This window comes from Schistocerca cancellata, chromosome 4 (genome assembly GCF_023864275.1).
Source record: "Schistocerca cancellata isolate TAMUIC-IGC-003103 chromosome 4, iqSchCanc2.1, whole genome shotgun sequence".
Lineage (NCBI taxonomy): Eukaryota > Metazoa > Arthropoda > Insecta > Orthoptera > Acrididae > Schistocerca > Schistocerca cancellata.
This window is the reverse complement of record NC_064629.1, coordinates 892,693,640-892,710,015: the sequence shown is the minus strand read 5'-3', so window position 1 is coordinate 892,710,015 and position 16,376 is coordinate 892,693,640. Positions and strand designations below refer to the sequence as shown.

The 16,376-nt window shown below is 43.3% G+C and overlaps 1 protein-coding gene across 1 annotated transcript in view; it reads left to right on the top strand.

The window, feature by feature from the left end:
• Positions 1–16,376, top strand: part of LOC126185053 (uncharacterized) — a 904,507-nt gene that overhangs the window by 218,805 nt on the left and 669,326 nt on the right. The window contains exon 6 of the mRNA XM_049927811.1: positions 9,247–9,324. Within this exon, the coding sequence (XP_049783768.1) occupies positions 9,247–9,324 (78 nt within the window). The remainder of the gene's footprint in view (positions 1–9,246; positions 9,325–16,376) is intronic.

Sequence of the window (16,376 nt, the reverse complement as noted above, 5' to 3'; positions counted from 1 at the left end):
ACCAGCAGTCTCTAAGCGAACATGAGCTCAATTCAACGCACACAAGTACGACCCCAAATTGTTCCCCTCCCTGGCCACATCATGGGAGAAATGTCAGGCTAAGGATGGCAGCGGATCTTATTTGCCCCAGTAACTTGTATTTTTGAGAGCTGATTCCGAATCTTTCATGATGATGAAGCCTCAGTTTTGTGTTGAGCATTTAGAGGACAAGGTAGGGAAGGTGGAGGGCTTGTCCAAAGTGAGATCTGGGTCAGTCTTAATCAAAACAGCATCCTCTGCCCAGTCTCAGACATTAGTCACTTCTGACAAGCTTGGGGATGTTTCTGTAACCATCATGCCCCATAAGAGCTTAAATATGGTCCAGGGTATCATATTTCTCAGAGACCTTCTTTTGCAGTCCGACAGTGAACTGCCCACCAATTTAGAGCAGTGAGGTGTACACCAGTGCCTTCATCTTGGCCTTTTAGGGTGATACATTGCCCGAGAAGGTCAACGTGATGGTCTACTGGTGTGATGTAATGCCCTATATCCCTCCCCCAATGTGGTGCTTTAAGTGCTGGAAGTTCAGCCATATGTCTTCCTGCTGCACTTCCAGCGCCACATGCCGAGATTGTGGACGTAAATCACATCCCAATACTCCATGTGCCCCACCTCCCATCTGTGTCAACTCTAGAGAGCACCATTTGCCTTGCTCACCTGACTGTAGGATTCTCAAGAAAGAAAGGAAAATCATGGAGTACAAGACCCAGGACAGACTGACCTACACTGAGGCTAAGAGAAAATTTGAACGCCTGCATCTTGTGCATATGACATCATCTTACGCCGCCGCTACAACAGTTCTGGCACCATTAGCTCCGCCAAACCAGGTCACCTCTCAGATCCGGAAGACTAGACCTGCCCCCTTGGTGGGGGGGCATTTTCCTCCCTGTTGCTCCTGCACCACCTACTTTGGGAGCAACACCCCACCCCACCCAACTGTCAGGGACATCCGTCCCCACTTCTAAGCTGAAGAAGTGTAAGTCTTCTTTGGCTTCTCTTGCTAGGAAGGGGTCCCTTGGGTTTGTTCTAGTGGGGAAGACGAGACCCGCCAGTGGCTGAAGAGCTCAAAAGCAGCTGGTCATAGGGCTTCACGCTCATCCTCAGTCCCAGAGACTGAGCCAGTGAAGTCCTCCCAGCCAGGGAAACCCAAGGACCAGCGAGAGAAATGGAAAAAGGAAACCCCTAAGACCAAAGAAAATGTGGTGGCACCCACACCACCGCTACCTACAAGCTCTGCGGCTGAGGATGGGGTGGATATTTTGGCATCCACTGAGGACCTAGATCTTGCCAGACCCTCAGACACAATGGATATAGACTGCTCAGGCAATAAATCAGTGTCAGCAGGTGATTCTGAGGTGTATACTGCCTCACTGAATGTTCCATGACTTCCCAGTCTCACGATGTCATCCTCCAGTGAAATTGCAGTGGTTTTTTCCACCGCCTGGCTGAGTTACAGCAACTGTTATGCTTTACTCCTGCTGTCTGCATTGCCCTCCAGGAAACCTGTTTCCCAGCAATGCATACCCCTGCCCTCCACGACTATAAGGAATATTACAAGAATCGTAGCGACTATAATCAAGTGTCAGGTGGAGTTTGCATTTATGTCCTAAAGTCGGTCTGTAGTGAACATGTGCCCCTTAAAACCCCTCTTGAAGCTGTGGATGTCAGAATAAGGATGACACCGGAAATAACTGTCTGCAATGTATATCTTCCTCCAGATGTTGGACTACCCCTGAATGTATTAGCTACACTGATTGATGAACTCCCTAATCCTTTCCTACTTCTGGGAGGTTTTAATGCCCATAACCACTTGTGGGATGGTACCATGATTACTGGCTGAGGCAGAGATGTCAAAACTCTACTGTCGCAATTCGGCCTCTGCCTCCTAAATACTGGGGCTGATGGTAGTTACCTGGCCATTGATTTATCAATTTGCTGCCCAGGACTTCTCCCATCTATCCACTGGAGAGCACATGACGACTTGTGTCGTAGTGACCACTACCCCATCTTCCTGTCACTGACCCAGCATCAATTACGTGGATGCCTGCACAGATATGATTCAAATAAGGCAGACTGGGGAACTTGCACCTCTGCTGTCACTGCTGAATCTCCCCCACATGGTAACATTGATGTGATGGTTGAGCAGGTGACTAGCACAATTGTTTCTGTGACAGAAAACGCGATCCCTCGCTCTTTAGGGTGCCCGAGGCATAAGGCAGTCCCTTGGTGGTCGCCGAAAGTTGCTGAAGCAATTAAGGAGCATCGGCGAGCTCTACAGTGGAATAATCGGCACCCTTCCCTGGAGCACCTCATAGCTTTTAAATGCCTCCTTGCTCATGTTTGCTACCTTATCAAACAACGGAAAAAGTAGTGTTGGGAGAGATACGTCTCCACCATTGGGTGTCACACCACATGTCACATTCCCAAGTCTGGGCAAAGTTCGAACGTCTTTTCAGGTACCAGGCCCCAACATCTGTCCCTGGTGTTACCGTAAATGCCGTATTATGTACCAACACAAACGCGATTGCTGACCACTTTGCTCGAGCCTGTGCATCGGAGAATTACGCCCCAGCCTTTAGCACACTCAAACGGCAGCTGGAAGGGAACGTCCTCTCATTCACTACATGCTGCAGTGAATCCTATAACACTCCATTTACAGAGTGGGGGCTCCTTAGTGCCCTTGCAAATTGTCCTGACACAACTCCTGGGCCTGATCACATCCACAGCCAGATGATTAAACATCTCTCATCTGACTACAAGCGACATCTTCTCGTCATCTTCAACTGGTGCAAAGGCGTCTTTCCATTGCAATGGCAGGAGAGCACCATCATTCCAATGCTCAAACCCAGTAAAAACCCACTTGATGTGGATAACTATCAGCCCATCAGCCTCACCAACGTTCTTTGTGAGCTGCTGGAATGTATAGTATGTCAGCTGCTGGATTGGGTCCTGGAGTCACACAACTTGCTGGTTCCATGTCAGGGCGGCTTCCGCAAGGGTCGTTCTACCACTGCTAATCTTGTGTCCATCAAGTCTGCCATCCGAGCCGCCTTTTCCAGATGGCAACATCTGATTACCATCTTTTTTGACTTATGTAAAGCATATGACATGACTTGGCAACTTCATATCCTTGCCACATTGTATGAGTGGGGTCTCTGGGGACCACTCCTGATTTTTAACCAAAACTTCCTGTCGCTCCATACTTTCCATGTCCAAGTTGGTGACTCCCATAGTTCCCTCCATATCCAGTAGAATGGAGTCCTGCATGGCTCTGTATTGAGTGTCTCTCTACTTTTAGTGGCCATTAATGGTCTAGCAGCAGCTGTCGGGCCCTCTGTCTCACCTTCACTGTATGCAGCCAACTTACGCATTTTGTACTGCTGCTCCAGTATTGTTGTTGCTGAGTGGTGCCTCCAGGGAGCCATCCACGAGGCGCAATCATGGGCTCTATCCCACGGCACCCAGGTTTCAGCCACAAAGTCATGTGTTGTGCACTTCTGTCGGCATCATACCATTCATCTGGAACCCACTCTGGGACCCACACTTTATCTTAATGACCATCCACTCACTATAGTGGAGACATATCAATTCCTAGAACTGGTTTTCGATGCTCGAGTGACTTGGCTCCCTCATCTTCGTGAGCTTAAGCAGTAGTGGTGGCAGCACCTCAATGCCCTCCATTGCTTGAGCAACACCAATTGGTGTGCAGATCACTGTACACTGCTGCAGCTCTACAGAGCCATTGTTCAATCCTGAATTGACTATGGGAATGCGGTTTATGTTTAGGCAGTGCTTTCAGCATTGCATTTACTCGACCCTGTGCATCATTGTGGGGTTCGATTAGCGACAGGAGCTTTTAGGACGAGTCCAGTGACCAGCGTACTGGGGGAGCCTGGTCTCCCTTCACTGCAGATTAGAAGTGCACAACTACACGCCAGTTACCCAGCACACATTCACAGTTCCCCTGGGCATCCAAATCACCATCTGCTTTTCCCGGCTGCGGCAGTCCATCTCCTGCATTGGCGGCCCAGATTGGGGCTAATGATTGCGGTTCATGTGTGGTCCCTTCTCTCCAAACTGGAGTCCTTCCCTTTACCACTTCTACTTGCGGTCCGTCCACATATGCCTCCATGATTTTGGCCTCGGCTGAAGCTTCGTCTGGACCTTTAGCATGGTCCTAAGGACTCCGTTAACCCTGCCACTCTCTGCTGTCACTTCCTCTCAATTATTGATGTGTTCCGGGGCTCTGAAGCACTTTACACCAACGGCTAAATGGCTGATGGTCATGTAGGTTTAGCACATGTTCATGGAGGACATATTGAGCAGCACTCCTTGCCAGTTGGCTGCAGTGTTTTTACTGCAGAGCTGCCAGCCATATCTCATGCTCTTGAGTACATCCGCTCATGCCCTGGTGAGACATTTCTCCTGTGTACTGACTCATTGATCAGCCTAGAAGCTATCGACCAGTGCTACCATCTATGCCCTGGAACAGTCCCGCCGTTGCGTGGTGTTTTTGTGGACTCCAGGAGACATCAGAATCTCTGGCAACGAATATGCCGACAGGCTGGTCAAACAGGCAATGTGGAAACTGCTTCTGGAGATAGGCAACTCTGAAGCTGACCTGCATTCTGTCTTACACCACAGGGTTTTCCAGCTTTGGCAGACGGAATGGCGTAACAGCATGCACAACAAACTGCATGTCATTAAGGAGACATTACATGTGTGGAAGTCTTCTATTCAGGCCTCTCGCTGGGAATCAGTTGTCCACTGCCGGCTCCGCATTGGCCATGCATGGCTAACACATGGTTACCTACTCCATTACAAGGACCCACCTCAGTGTTGCTGTGGCTCCCAAATGACAGTTGTCCACCTCTTGCTGGACTGCCCACTTTTAGCCACTCTGTGGCAGACTTTTAACTTTCCCAGCACCCTGCCTTCTTTGTTGGGCAACAATGCATCCACAGCAACTTTAGTTTTACGTTTTATCTGTGAGAGTGGGTCTTATACTTCTATGTAGGTTTTAGCGCATGTCCTTTGTCCCTCTGTGTCCTCCACGTACTGCTTTTAGGGTGGAGGTTTTAATGTGTTGTAGAGTGGCTGGGTTTCTCTTTTTATTCTTCTGGTTGGCCAGCCACTGTAATCTGCTTTCATGTTTTACTCTCTTCTGTTTCTAGCATCTCTCTGTTGTTTTCTTGTCCTCTTTTGTTCCTTTTAGTATTCATTGCCTTTCCTTCATTCTTGTGGCTTTTCCTTTCTTTCCGTTTTGTGTTATATCATTCGTTCATTTTATTCTCACACTTGTGGCATTGTTTTATTAGGAACAAGGGACCAATGACCTTGTAGTTTGGTCCCTTCTCCCACCTTTAAACCAACCAACTAACCTTACTTTGTACAATCCAGTTAAAAAAAGGAATCATCACTATTTAATGTCAACTAAATTTCAAAACGCCTGCAACTTGCCTCAACCAGTCAGCAGCTGGCACGTTCTGTCTTCCCTAAAGTGTTGATGCAGGTACGTGCATACAGAATAGGCTCCCGGATATGTGGCTGGCTCGAAGACTTCTTAAGTAATAGAACCCAGTATGTTGTCCTCGATGGCGAGTGTTTGTCAGAGATGGGGGTAATATCAGGAGTGCCCCAGGGAAGTGTGATAGGACCACTGATATATTATATATACATAAATTATCTGGCAGACAGGGTGTTCAGCAATCTGTAGTTGTTCTCTGATGATGCTGTGGTGTACAGAAAGGTGTCAAAGATAAGTGACTGTAGGTTGATGCAAGATGACGTAAACAAAATTTCGTGTGATGATTGGCAACTGGCTCATAATGTAGAAAAATGTAAGTTAGTGTGGATGAGTAGGAAAAACAATTGAAATTTTTGGATGCAGCATTAGTAGTGTCCTGCTTGACACAGTCACATCATTTAAATATCTGGGTGCAATGTTGCAAAGCGATATGAAATGGAATGAGCATGTGAGGACTGTGGTAGTGAAGGTGAATGGTCAACTTTGATTTATTGGGATTAGTTTAGGAAAGTGTAGTTCATCCTTGAAGGAGATTGCATATAGGACACCAATGTGACCTGTTCTTGAGTACTGCTCTAGTGTTTGGGATCAGCACCAAGTTGGATTGAAAGAAGACATTGAAGCAATTCAGAGGCGAGTTGCTAGATTTGTTACTAGTAGGTTCGATCAGCATGCAAGTGCTACAGATATGCTTCCAGAGCTCAAGTGGGAATCCCTGGAGGGAAGAAGACATTCATTTTGAAGAACACTTCAGAGAAAATTTAGAGAACCAGCATTTGAAGCTGACTGCGGAATAATCATACTGCTGCCTACATACATTTTACGTTGGGATGATGAAGATAAGATATGAGAAACTAGGGACCATACAGTGGCATATGGACAGTAGTTTTTTCCCTTGCTCTATCTGCAAGTGGAACAGGAAAGGAAACAACTAGTTGTGGAACAGGGTACCCTCCACCATGCACTGTACCCTGGCTTGCGGGGTATGTATGTAGGTGTAGATGGAGATGTAGATGCAAGCCTGACAGTGCATCTATTCAATCATTCATTCACATATCATGTTCTGTAAATCCCATCATGCAGGAGAGCCTTCAGGGATGTGAGAAGAATCAACTTATACATTAACAGGCACAAGCAACCACTGCTAACGACAAACCAAATAATGTGCCCCAGCTAGCAAGAAATAAAAATGAACTTTATTTTATACTCAAACTGAATATAACAAACAAAACAATCATTCAGACTTAAATACATGCTATTTGGTATCCACTCACAGTCACTTACTTTGTACTAACAAGGGAACCTCCCCATCGCACCCCTCTCGGATTTAGTTATAAGTTGGCACAGGGATAGGCCTTGAAAAACTGAACACTGATCAATCGAGAAAACAGGAAGAAGTTATGTGGAACTATGAAAAAAATAAGCAAAATATACAAACTGAGTAGTCCATGTGCAAGGTAAGCAACATCAAGGAAAATGTAAGCGTAGGAGCGCCGTGGTCCCGTGGTTAGCGTGAGCAGCTGCGGAACGAGAGGTCCTTGGTTCAAGTATTCTCTTGAGTGAAAATTTTAATTTTTTATTTTCAGACAATTATCAAAGTTCAGGCACTCACACATGATCAACTTCACTCTCCAAAATTCCAGGACATGTTCACATTTGCTTGGACATATGCAGGATTTGACGGTCTACACACGGAAACATTTGAAAACGTAAAAAACATATGTTCTGACAGAGCACAGGGAAAACTGTGCGACTGTGAAACTGTTGCATTCATTTGTTGCAGTTTATGTGAGAAACTATTACGTTTTCATCACTTTTTTGGGAGTGATTATCACATCCACAAGAAAACCTAAATCGGGGAAGGTAGAAGAATCTTTTTACCCATTCGCCAAGTGTACAAGTTAGGTGGGTCGACAACATATTCCTGTCATGCGACGCACATGCCGTCACCAGTGTCATGTAGAATATATCAGACGTGTCTTCCTGTGGAGGAATCGGTTGACCTATGACTTTGCGATAAAATGTTTTCGGTTCCTATTGGAGAGGCACGTCCTTTCATCTACTAATCGCACGGTTTTGGAGTGCGGTCGCAAAACACAGACACTAAACAGACACTAAACTTATCACAGTGAACAGACACATCAATGAATGAGCAGACAGATCGTAATGTTGCAAAAATAAAGAAAGTAAAATTTTCACTCGAGGGAAGACTCGAACCAAGGACCTCTCGTACCGCAGCTGTTCACTCTAACCACGAGACCACGGCGCTCGTCAGCTCAGATTGTCCTTAATGTTGCCTATCTTGTGCATGGACTACACAGTCTGTATATTTTGCTTATTTTTTCATAGTTCCACACAACTTCTTCCTGTTTTCTCGATTGATCTGTGTTCAGTTTTTCAAGGCCTATCCACTGTCTCAATTTATAACTAAATCTGAGGGGGTTGGTTGGTTTGGGGAAGGAGACCAGACAGCGTGGTCATCGGTCTCATCGGATTAGGGAATGATTGGGAAGGAAGTCGGCCGTGCCCTTTCAGAGGAACCATCCCGGCATTTGCCTGGAGTGATTTAGGGAAATCACGGAAAACCTAAATCAGGATGTCCGGACGCGGGATTGAACCGTCGTCCTCCCGAATGCGAGTCCAGTGTCTAACCACTGCGCCACCCCGCTCGGTAAAATCTGAGGGGGGTGCGATGGGGAGGTTCCCTTGTAAGAAACTTCTTACAAAGGTGACATTGATGCAGCCATATTGGTGGAGAGTAGTGAGATTGAAGAGGGTCCAGGAGGGGGCCCCAATGAGGTAGAAGCTCATAGCTGGTTGAAGGTAGATGTGGCTGTCTCAGAGACATGGCTCCCTGAAGTGGTAGGCGGGCCATAGGTGCATTTGGTGGAGGGCCAATTATGGTGAACTTGGACGAGATGCAGAGCGACAGCTAGGACAGGATGCAAAGTAAAGGTTTGGAGCAAAGACTTCAGCAACCAATATGGGGAACTCAGACAGGATATGGAGTGAAGATTCTTACATGAGTCCAAGTGTATGACAGCACTGGGCAGAGGGAGCACTGATTGAAGGACTGGAAATAACAGTTGGCTCTGTGACCTGGAATAACTCCCAGTGCAGACTGACTCTGGTGGCTGAGCAATGTCCTTAAAAGCTGCTCAGCTCAGCAGAAGAATACCTCCATGATGGTCAGCATGCAAGATCTGTAGAAGAGAACCAGTGCCCATGATTGCAGCACTAGATGCAGTGCCCCTCACGCCACTAGTGGCGAGGCTCTTGCCATATATTACTGTGGCAGATATCTGAGATGGGGCTGATGACAAACATGGTTTGCTTATATTTGATGTTGCCCTGCATATATGTGATTGTGTTGCCAGCAGCCTGGAGAGGTGGCAGCTTGCAGTACATGTCTGTTTTTTATGATAATGTATTTGGCAGTACTTATCAGAACAGCGTTGTTGTTGTTATTGTTGTTGTTGATGATGATGATTGTTATTATTATTGTTTTGATGATTTGGGTTTTATTATCCTAATTTACATAAGCTGCCCCTGATAATGTTCATTTCTGCAATTCACATGGCTATGATATTTCATTCTCTTCATTTCCTTTGTTTACAAAAGTAAAAGAATGTTTTTGATAATTGCATAGTTACATTGACCAGTGTTGTATTCTCTAACAGATGAACCACATGCAGAATCACCTAAGGAGAAGAAATTTTTTAAACCCAGCAGGTGGCCCATGGATCACAATGAATCAGGTATATATTCAATACACCTATGCTGTAATCATGGTTGCAGTTAGTTTTTCATGTATGTGATTTCTGTAAATATTGACAGGATAATGCTGTGGACTTTGCTTTGTATACCATGGAGCTAACATTTTTCTCAGATTCAGTGAAATATTATTTATCCTTGTTTGTAGGATCATTTGCATTTTTTTCCATAATGGAAATGTTTGGAAGAAATGAATGTAAAGTTTGTGAGCCAGCATAAATTAATTCTATAACTACAAAGTGCATGTTTGAAAGTCTCTTGTTATTTAGATGATTTTTCACCAGTATGTGTGAATTTTTCACTTTCTGAAGTGGGAATGTAATAACTAGAGTCTAGATTTCCATGCAAATCCATGTTGCATGAATATTTGCATGTTGTGGACTTTTGGGGGGTAAATGCATATTTTGAAGATAGTGTGAACTGAGACATTTACGCTGATCAGCCACCACACTATGACCACTGACCTACTATCGATATAAACCCATCCAGGCGATAGTATTGCCACTTGGCGAGGCATGAATATTAGTCAGACACATGCAAAGTGCATGCAGTATCAGTGAGCACGCTGTCTTGGTGTAGAATGGGGAAGGCATGCAGTGCAACTGAGTTTGACCAAGGGGAGAATGTGATGACCTGGAGGCTTGGCCCAAGCATTTTAGACACTGCATGCCTTGTCGGGTGTTCGAGGAGCCAAGGTGAAATCACTTTCAGACGTCTTGGGATTGGGCAGCCAGCCCTCATTACAGATGTAGGCTGGGCAGACCAGGTAAATCAGCACAGGCGGAGTACTGTGACTGAACTAACATCAGAGTTTAATGCTGGACAGAGTACAAGTGTGTCTGAATACACAGTGAACTGAACACTCCTAATGACAAGTTCCGAAACAGACAACTCACCATGTGCCAATGTTAACATCATGACATCAGCAACTATGACCAAAATGGGTACAAGACCTTTAGCACTGTACATTGGTGCAGTGGCAGAGCATGGCATGGTCTGATGAATCCCAATACCTTCTCCATCACACCAATGGGAGGGTGCGAATCCGTCTTCTTCCAAGGGACCAGCTGTTTGACACTTGTACTGTGGGACAGAGGCAAGCTGGCGGTGGCTCCATTATTCTCTGGGGAACGTAAGTCCAGTGGATCTTCTGCAAGGCACCAAGATGGCCAAGGAGTATCGTACACTGATTGCAGACCAAGTACACTCCTTCATGATGATCGTGTTTCATTATGGCAGTGACATTTTTTGACAAGATAATGCGCTGTGTCACAAGGCCAGGAGTGTAATAGAGTGGTTCTACGAATCCAGTGGCAAGTTCCAGTTGATGTGTTGGCCCCCCAACTCTACAGATCTGAGCCTGATTGAACATATCTGAGATGTGATTGAACATGACATCTGAGCTCATTGCCCCTTCCCCTGGAATTTATGGGAAGTAGGTGACTTGGGTGTGCAGATGTGGTGCCAATGCCCTTCAGGGACCTACCAAGGCCTCTTGCTTCCATGCCATGATGTGTAGCCACTGTTATCCATGAGAAAGGTGGACAAATTGGCTATTAAATAGGTGGTCAGTATATTTCTGGCTGATCAGTGTATAACATATATTGTATCGCTTTCATGGCCTGAGTGTATATTTTGCAATAACATGCATGACAGCATCTTTCATTGAATTTTTTTATATGAATTACACTAAAAGTGCAGAACATGAGTAACTTTGTGGATATGTTACAGTCTGTAAACTTCATAGTGAGTTCAAGTGCCCAAGTTCAACTCAGTAGATGTCAGTAAATGTCAGTATACTTTGTGCCAATAAATTTAAATAGAAAAAGGATCCTATTGTTGTTATGTGATGCTGCCCCATATGTGATGAAGCCCAGGAAAGCAATTAAAATATTTTGTCCTAACCTAAAGCACATTACATGTTTGGTCCATGTGCTACATTGTGTAGTTGAAATAGTAGCCTAAAATATGACAGTGTGGATACGCTGATATGCTCCACAAACAAAGTAAATGATGCACAAAATGCAAAGGTTTGATAATGCTGACAGCATTAACTCAGACATATGTTGACTTTTTTTCTGACTGAAGGTGTTCTTGAAAGCACCTGTCCATGTTGGTGCATTTAGATATGCAGGGTGGTCCATTCATAGTGACTGGGCCAAATATCTCACAAAATAAGCATCAAATGAAAAAACTTCAAAGAACGAAACTCATCTTGCTTGAAGGGGAAAACCAGATGGCGCTATGGTTGGCCCAATAGATGGTGCTGCCATAGGTCAAACGGATATGAACTGTGTTTTTTAAAATAGGAACCCCTATTTTTTATTACATATTCGTGTAGTATGTAAAGAAATATGAATGTTTTAGTTGGACCACTTTTTTCGCTTTGTGATAGTCGGTACTGTAATAGTCACAAACGTATAAGTACATGGTATCATGTAACATTCCGCCAGTGCAGACGGTATTTGTTTCATGATACATTACTCGTGTTAAAATGGACTGTTTACCAATTGCGGAAAAGGTTGTTATCATGTTGATGTATGGCTATTGTGATCAAAATGCCCAACGGGCGTATGCTATGTATGCTGCTCGGTATCCTGGACAACAGCATCCAAGTGTCCAGTGTTTAGCCACATGTGAAATGTCAACCACGACCTGCAACAAATGATGATGCTCAGGTAGGTGTTTCAGCTGCTGTCGCGGCTAGTCCGCACATCAGTAGCAGACAAATTGTGCGAAAATCGAGAATCTCAAAAACGTCGGTGTTGAGAATGATACATCAACATCGATTGCACCTGTACCATATTTCTATGCACCAGCAATTGCATGGCGACAACTTTGAACGTTGTGTACAGTTCTGCCACTGGGCACAAGAGAAATTACTGGATGATGACAGATTTTCTGCATGCATTCTATTTAGCAATGAAGCGTCATTCACCAACAGCGGTAACGTAAACTGGCATAATATGCACTATTGGGCAATGGAAAATCCACAGTGGCTGCGACAAGTGGAACATCAGCAACCTTGGTGGGTTAATGTATGGTGCGGCATTATGGGAGGAAGGATAATTGGCCCCCATTTTATCAATGGCAATCTAAATGGTGCAATGTATGCTGATTTCCTATGTAATGTTCTACCGATGTTACTACAAGTTGTTTCACTGCATGACAGAATGGCGATGTACTTCCAACATGATGGATGTCCAGCACATAGCTTGCGTGCAGTTGAAGTGGTATTGAATAGCATATTTCATGACAAGTGGATTGGTCGTCGAAGCACCATACCACAGCCCATGCGTTCACCGGATCTCACGTCCCTGGATTTGTTTCTGTGGGGAAAGTTGAAGGATATTTGCTATAGTGATCCATAAATAATGCCTGACAACATGCGTCAGCGCATTGTAAATGCATGTGTGAACATTATGGAAGGTGAACTACTCGCTGTTAAGAGGAATGTCGTTACACGTATTGTCAAATGCATTGAGATTGACGGACATCATTTTGAGCACTTATTGCATTAATGCGGTATTTACAGATAATCACACTGTAACAGCATGCATTCTCAGAAATGATAAGTTCACAAAGGTACATGTATCACATTGGAACAACTGAAATAAAATGTTCAAACGTACCTGTGTTCTGTATTTTAATTTAAGAAACCTACCTGTTACCAACTGTTCATCTAAAATTGTGAGCCATATGTTTGTGACTATTACAGCGCCATCTATCATAAAGCGCAAAAAGTGGTCCGACTAATGCATTCATATTTTTTTACATACTACACGAATATGTAATAAAAAATAGGGGTTCCTATTTAAAAAACATAGTTGATATCTGTTTGACCAATGGCAGTGCCATCTGGTTTCCCCCTTCAAGCTAGACAAGTTCCATTCTTTGTAGTTTTTTTGTTTGCCGCTTATTTCATGAGATATTTGGCATGGTCACGATCAATGGAACACCTGGTATAGTGCTAGATTTAACTTTGTCACAAAAACCTATTTTATCGAGATAGTGTACCTGGATAAATGCTGTCATCTTTTACTGTTGTAATTTTTATTAATTTGTCAGCAAGAGATCATGAATTCCCACAGATCTATTGAAGTTTACATCTCCTTGCTTCATTTGATTGAAAATTCTTAAGTTACTGCGACTTACGTCTTTTTTTTTATCATCCATTTTTGGGTTGTAGTCACTTTTGAAGCCACTAATGCAACTTGCATTAAAGACGCAGAAGTAGTATTCAAGAAAACAGATTAGAAGCAAGACCAGACTTACATCAAGCCAACTTTTGCATAGTTTCCTTCAGCAATAACAAAGTTGTAAGCTGCATGTGGAATCTTGGACAATTAATGAAGATGGAATTACATTTTCATTGAGACATATGAGTCTGAACTTATCTTCGAAAATGGTAGAAGCTGTAGAAATGAATTAAAATTTTTGCCATGGCTGCAACTCAAACTTTTTTAAAATTTCTTTGTATTTGTATTTTATGTTTTAGTTTTTTTTTAAATCATAAAACTTTATTCTTTTTAGTATATACATGCAAACAGCACACATTATTGAGAAATGTTACATAATATATTGTTTCAATTTTTCACAGTTTTTCCTTTTAAAACTTTCCTCTTACATACATATGCATGCTTTTGTGGTGATATCCATCAATAAAATGTTTTTGGGTTTCAAGCTGTGTCAAGTGGTTAACTGCCCACGAGCTTTCAGCAGAGACTTTCTCTGCCATTGAAAGTGGATGGCTGTCTTGTGAATGCTGCTGTTGTGCTTATATAGCTATGCCACTGCCAGTAACATCACTGGTGTCCAGTCTTGCACCATATATGGCAATGTTTTGGTTACGTGACTGTTGTGCCCTCATCTTCTCCCCAATCACAGGGTCTGAGGTCGTACTCAGCTGCAATCCATCATCTTTATTGAGGACATTGTCTGATATTTTGATCTCTATTGCTTCATTTATTACACTATCCCAGAAGCCATTGGTCTGTTTAATAACAGAAGAATCATCAAATGCAATTCAGTGTCTGTTTTCCAGTGCAGCTGATGCTTTGGGATGGCGTAGGTGGAAACACCTTTCATATTGTGTGTGGCACTGTTCAATAGTGTGGACAGTCTGGCCCACATAAAACTGCCCACATCCACCCAATATAACAGGGGAGATTAACTGGCTCCTGAAAAAGCATAAAACTGACACAGTCTTTAGGCTCCCGGCACCTCAGAACACCTGGAATATGCAAAATACCACGTGGGTGAGGGCAGTTTTATGTCAGTCAGGCTTTTTGTGCTATTGAACAGTGCTGCACAGAACATGAAAGGTGTTTCCACCTACGCTATCCCAAAAAATCTACTGTAGCAGAGCGTGCACTGGCAAATGGACACTGAATTGTGTTCGATGATATTTCTTTTACTAAAGAGACCAACGACTTCTGGGATAGTGTAATAAATGAAGCAATAGAGATCAAAATATCGGACAGTGTCCTCAATAAAGACAGTGGGTTGCAGCTGAGTACGGCCTTGAGACCCTGTGGTTGGGAAGTTAAAGGGGTGTGACAGCCACACAACCAAAACATTGCCATATATGGTGCAAGACTGGGCACAAGTGATGTCACTGGCAGTGGCACAGCTATATAAGTATAGCAGTGGCATTCACGAGACAGTCAACCACTTGACAATGGCAGACAACATCTGTGTTGAATGTTCATGTGCAGTTAACCACTTGACATGGCTTGAAATCCAAGAACATTTTATGAACTTTCCTCTTTTATTATATTTCTTTGAATATCTTTTCAGTGTTGAGAGTTCATTTTGGTTTTGGACTTAGGATATTTTTCCTTTTGTCTGTTTTTGGAATGGTTACAGTCTTTTTCTGAAGTTTTCCAGTTAGGGTAGTTGACTTCTCTCCTCAGTATGTACGAGTTTTTATGTGGTGATTACTGTCAACAAATCAATAATTTTATGTTCCTCGCGTACAACTTTTTATAGGATGCAAATTTATGAGAGTAGGTTGATGTCTGCACTGTTGCTGTTAGTTTGCAGTGGAGTTTAGGATATATTAATCTTTCACGGACATCACTTCATAGTTTGGGGGTCCATATTTTATGTGGAGAAGGTGACACGAACATTTACCATTGGGGCAATGCAAGTAAAAACACTTTATGGGCATAATATGGCTTACAATTTTAACGTTAAGAGTACCGTATTTACTCGAATCTAAGCCGCACTTTTTTTCCAGTTTTTGTAATCCAAAAAACCACCTGCGGCTTAGAATCAAGTGCAAACTAAGCGGAAGTTCTGAAAAATGTTGGTAGGTGCCCACCACAACTAACTTCAGCCTTCGAATATATGTAGCGCTACACAGGCATGCTTTGCAGACACAAAGATAAATATTGGCGCCAAAACCTCTGAGTCAGTAAATAAATTTAAAAAAAAAAAAAAATGGTGGAAGACGAACTTTTTTCTCTGCTCCGAGTTTCGACCACTGCATTTTCATACATTATTCAACGAATTAAATACAAATTCCGTATTGTTCATCTTCGAATGTAGCAGCATTTCGATGTACTATGAAAATCCGACTGGCAAGACTGTTTGGGATGTTTGTCAATATGCCCAACTCTACGTTCTGAATTTTTTCCTATCTGTGAGAAGAGATGGTTGCTAATAGGAACTTTTATGAATTGTGAATCACATGCAGTATTCTCTTCACCATAAGAATAATACAAATATAAACATTTTGCCATGTATTCTTTCGTGTTTGCTGCTATCTCATTTAAATCCTGTCTGCCTAATAAACTACGAAACTAGTGTGAGACAACAGCAAACGTGGAAGAATATACATATCATATCATGTTTATATTCATATTATTCTTATGCCTAATAGCGATACCATCAGAAATGAAGCACGGCAATTGACTAGATTTTTAAATCTAAGATGACTAATATCTGTGCCGAATGTAATGAACAAAAGAGGTGAATGCAAAGATTATCAAACGGCGACAAATTTTAGCTAAACTCTCGTTCAGAACATCTT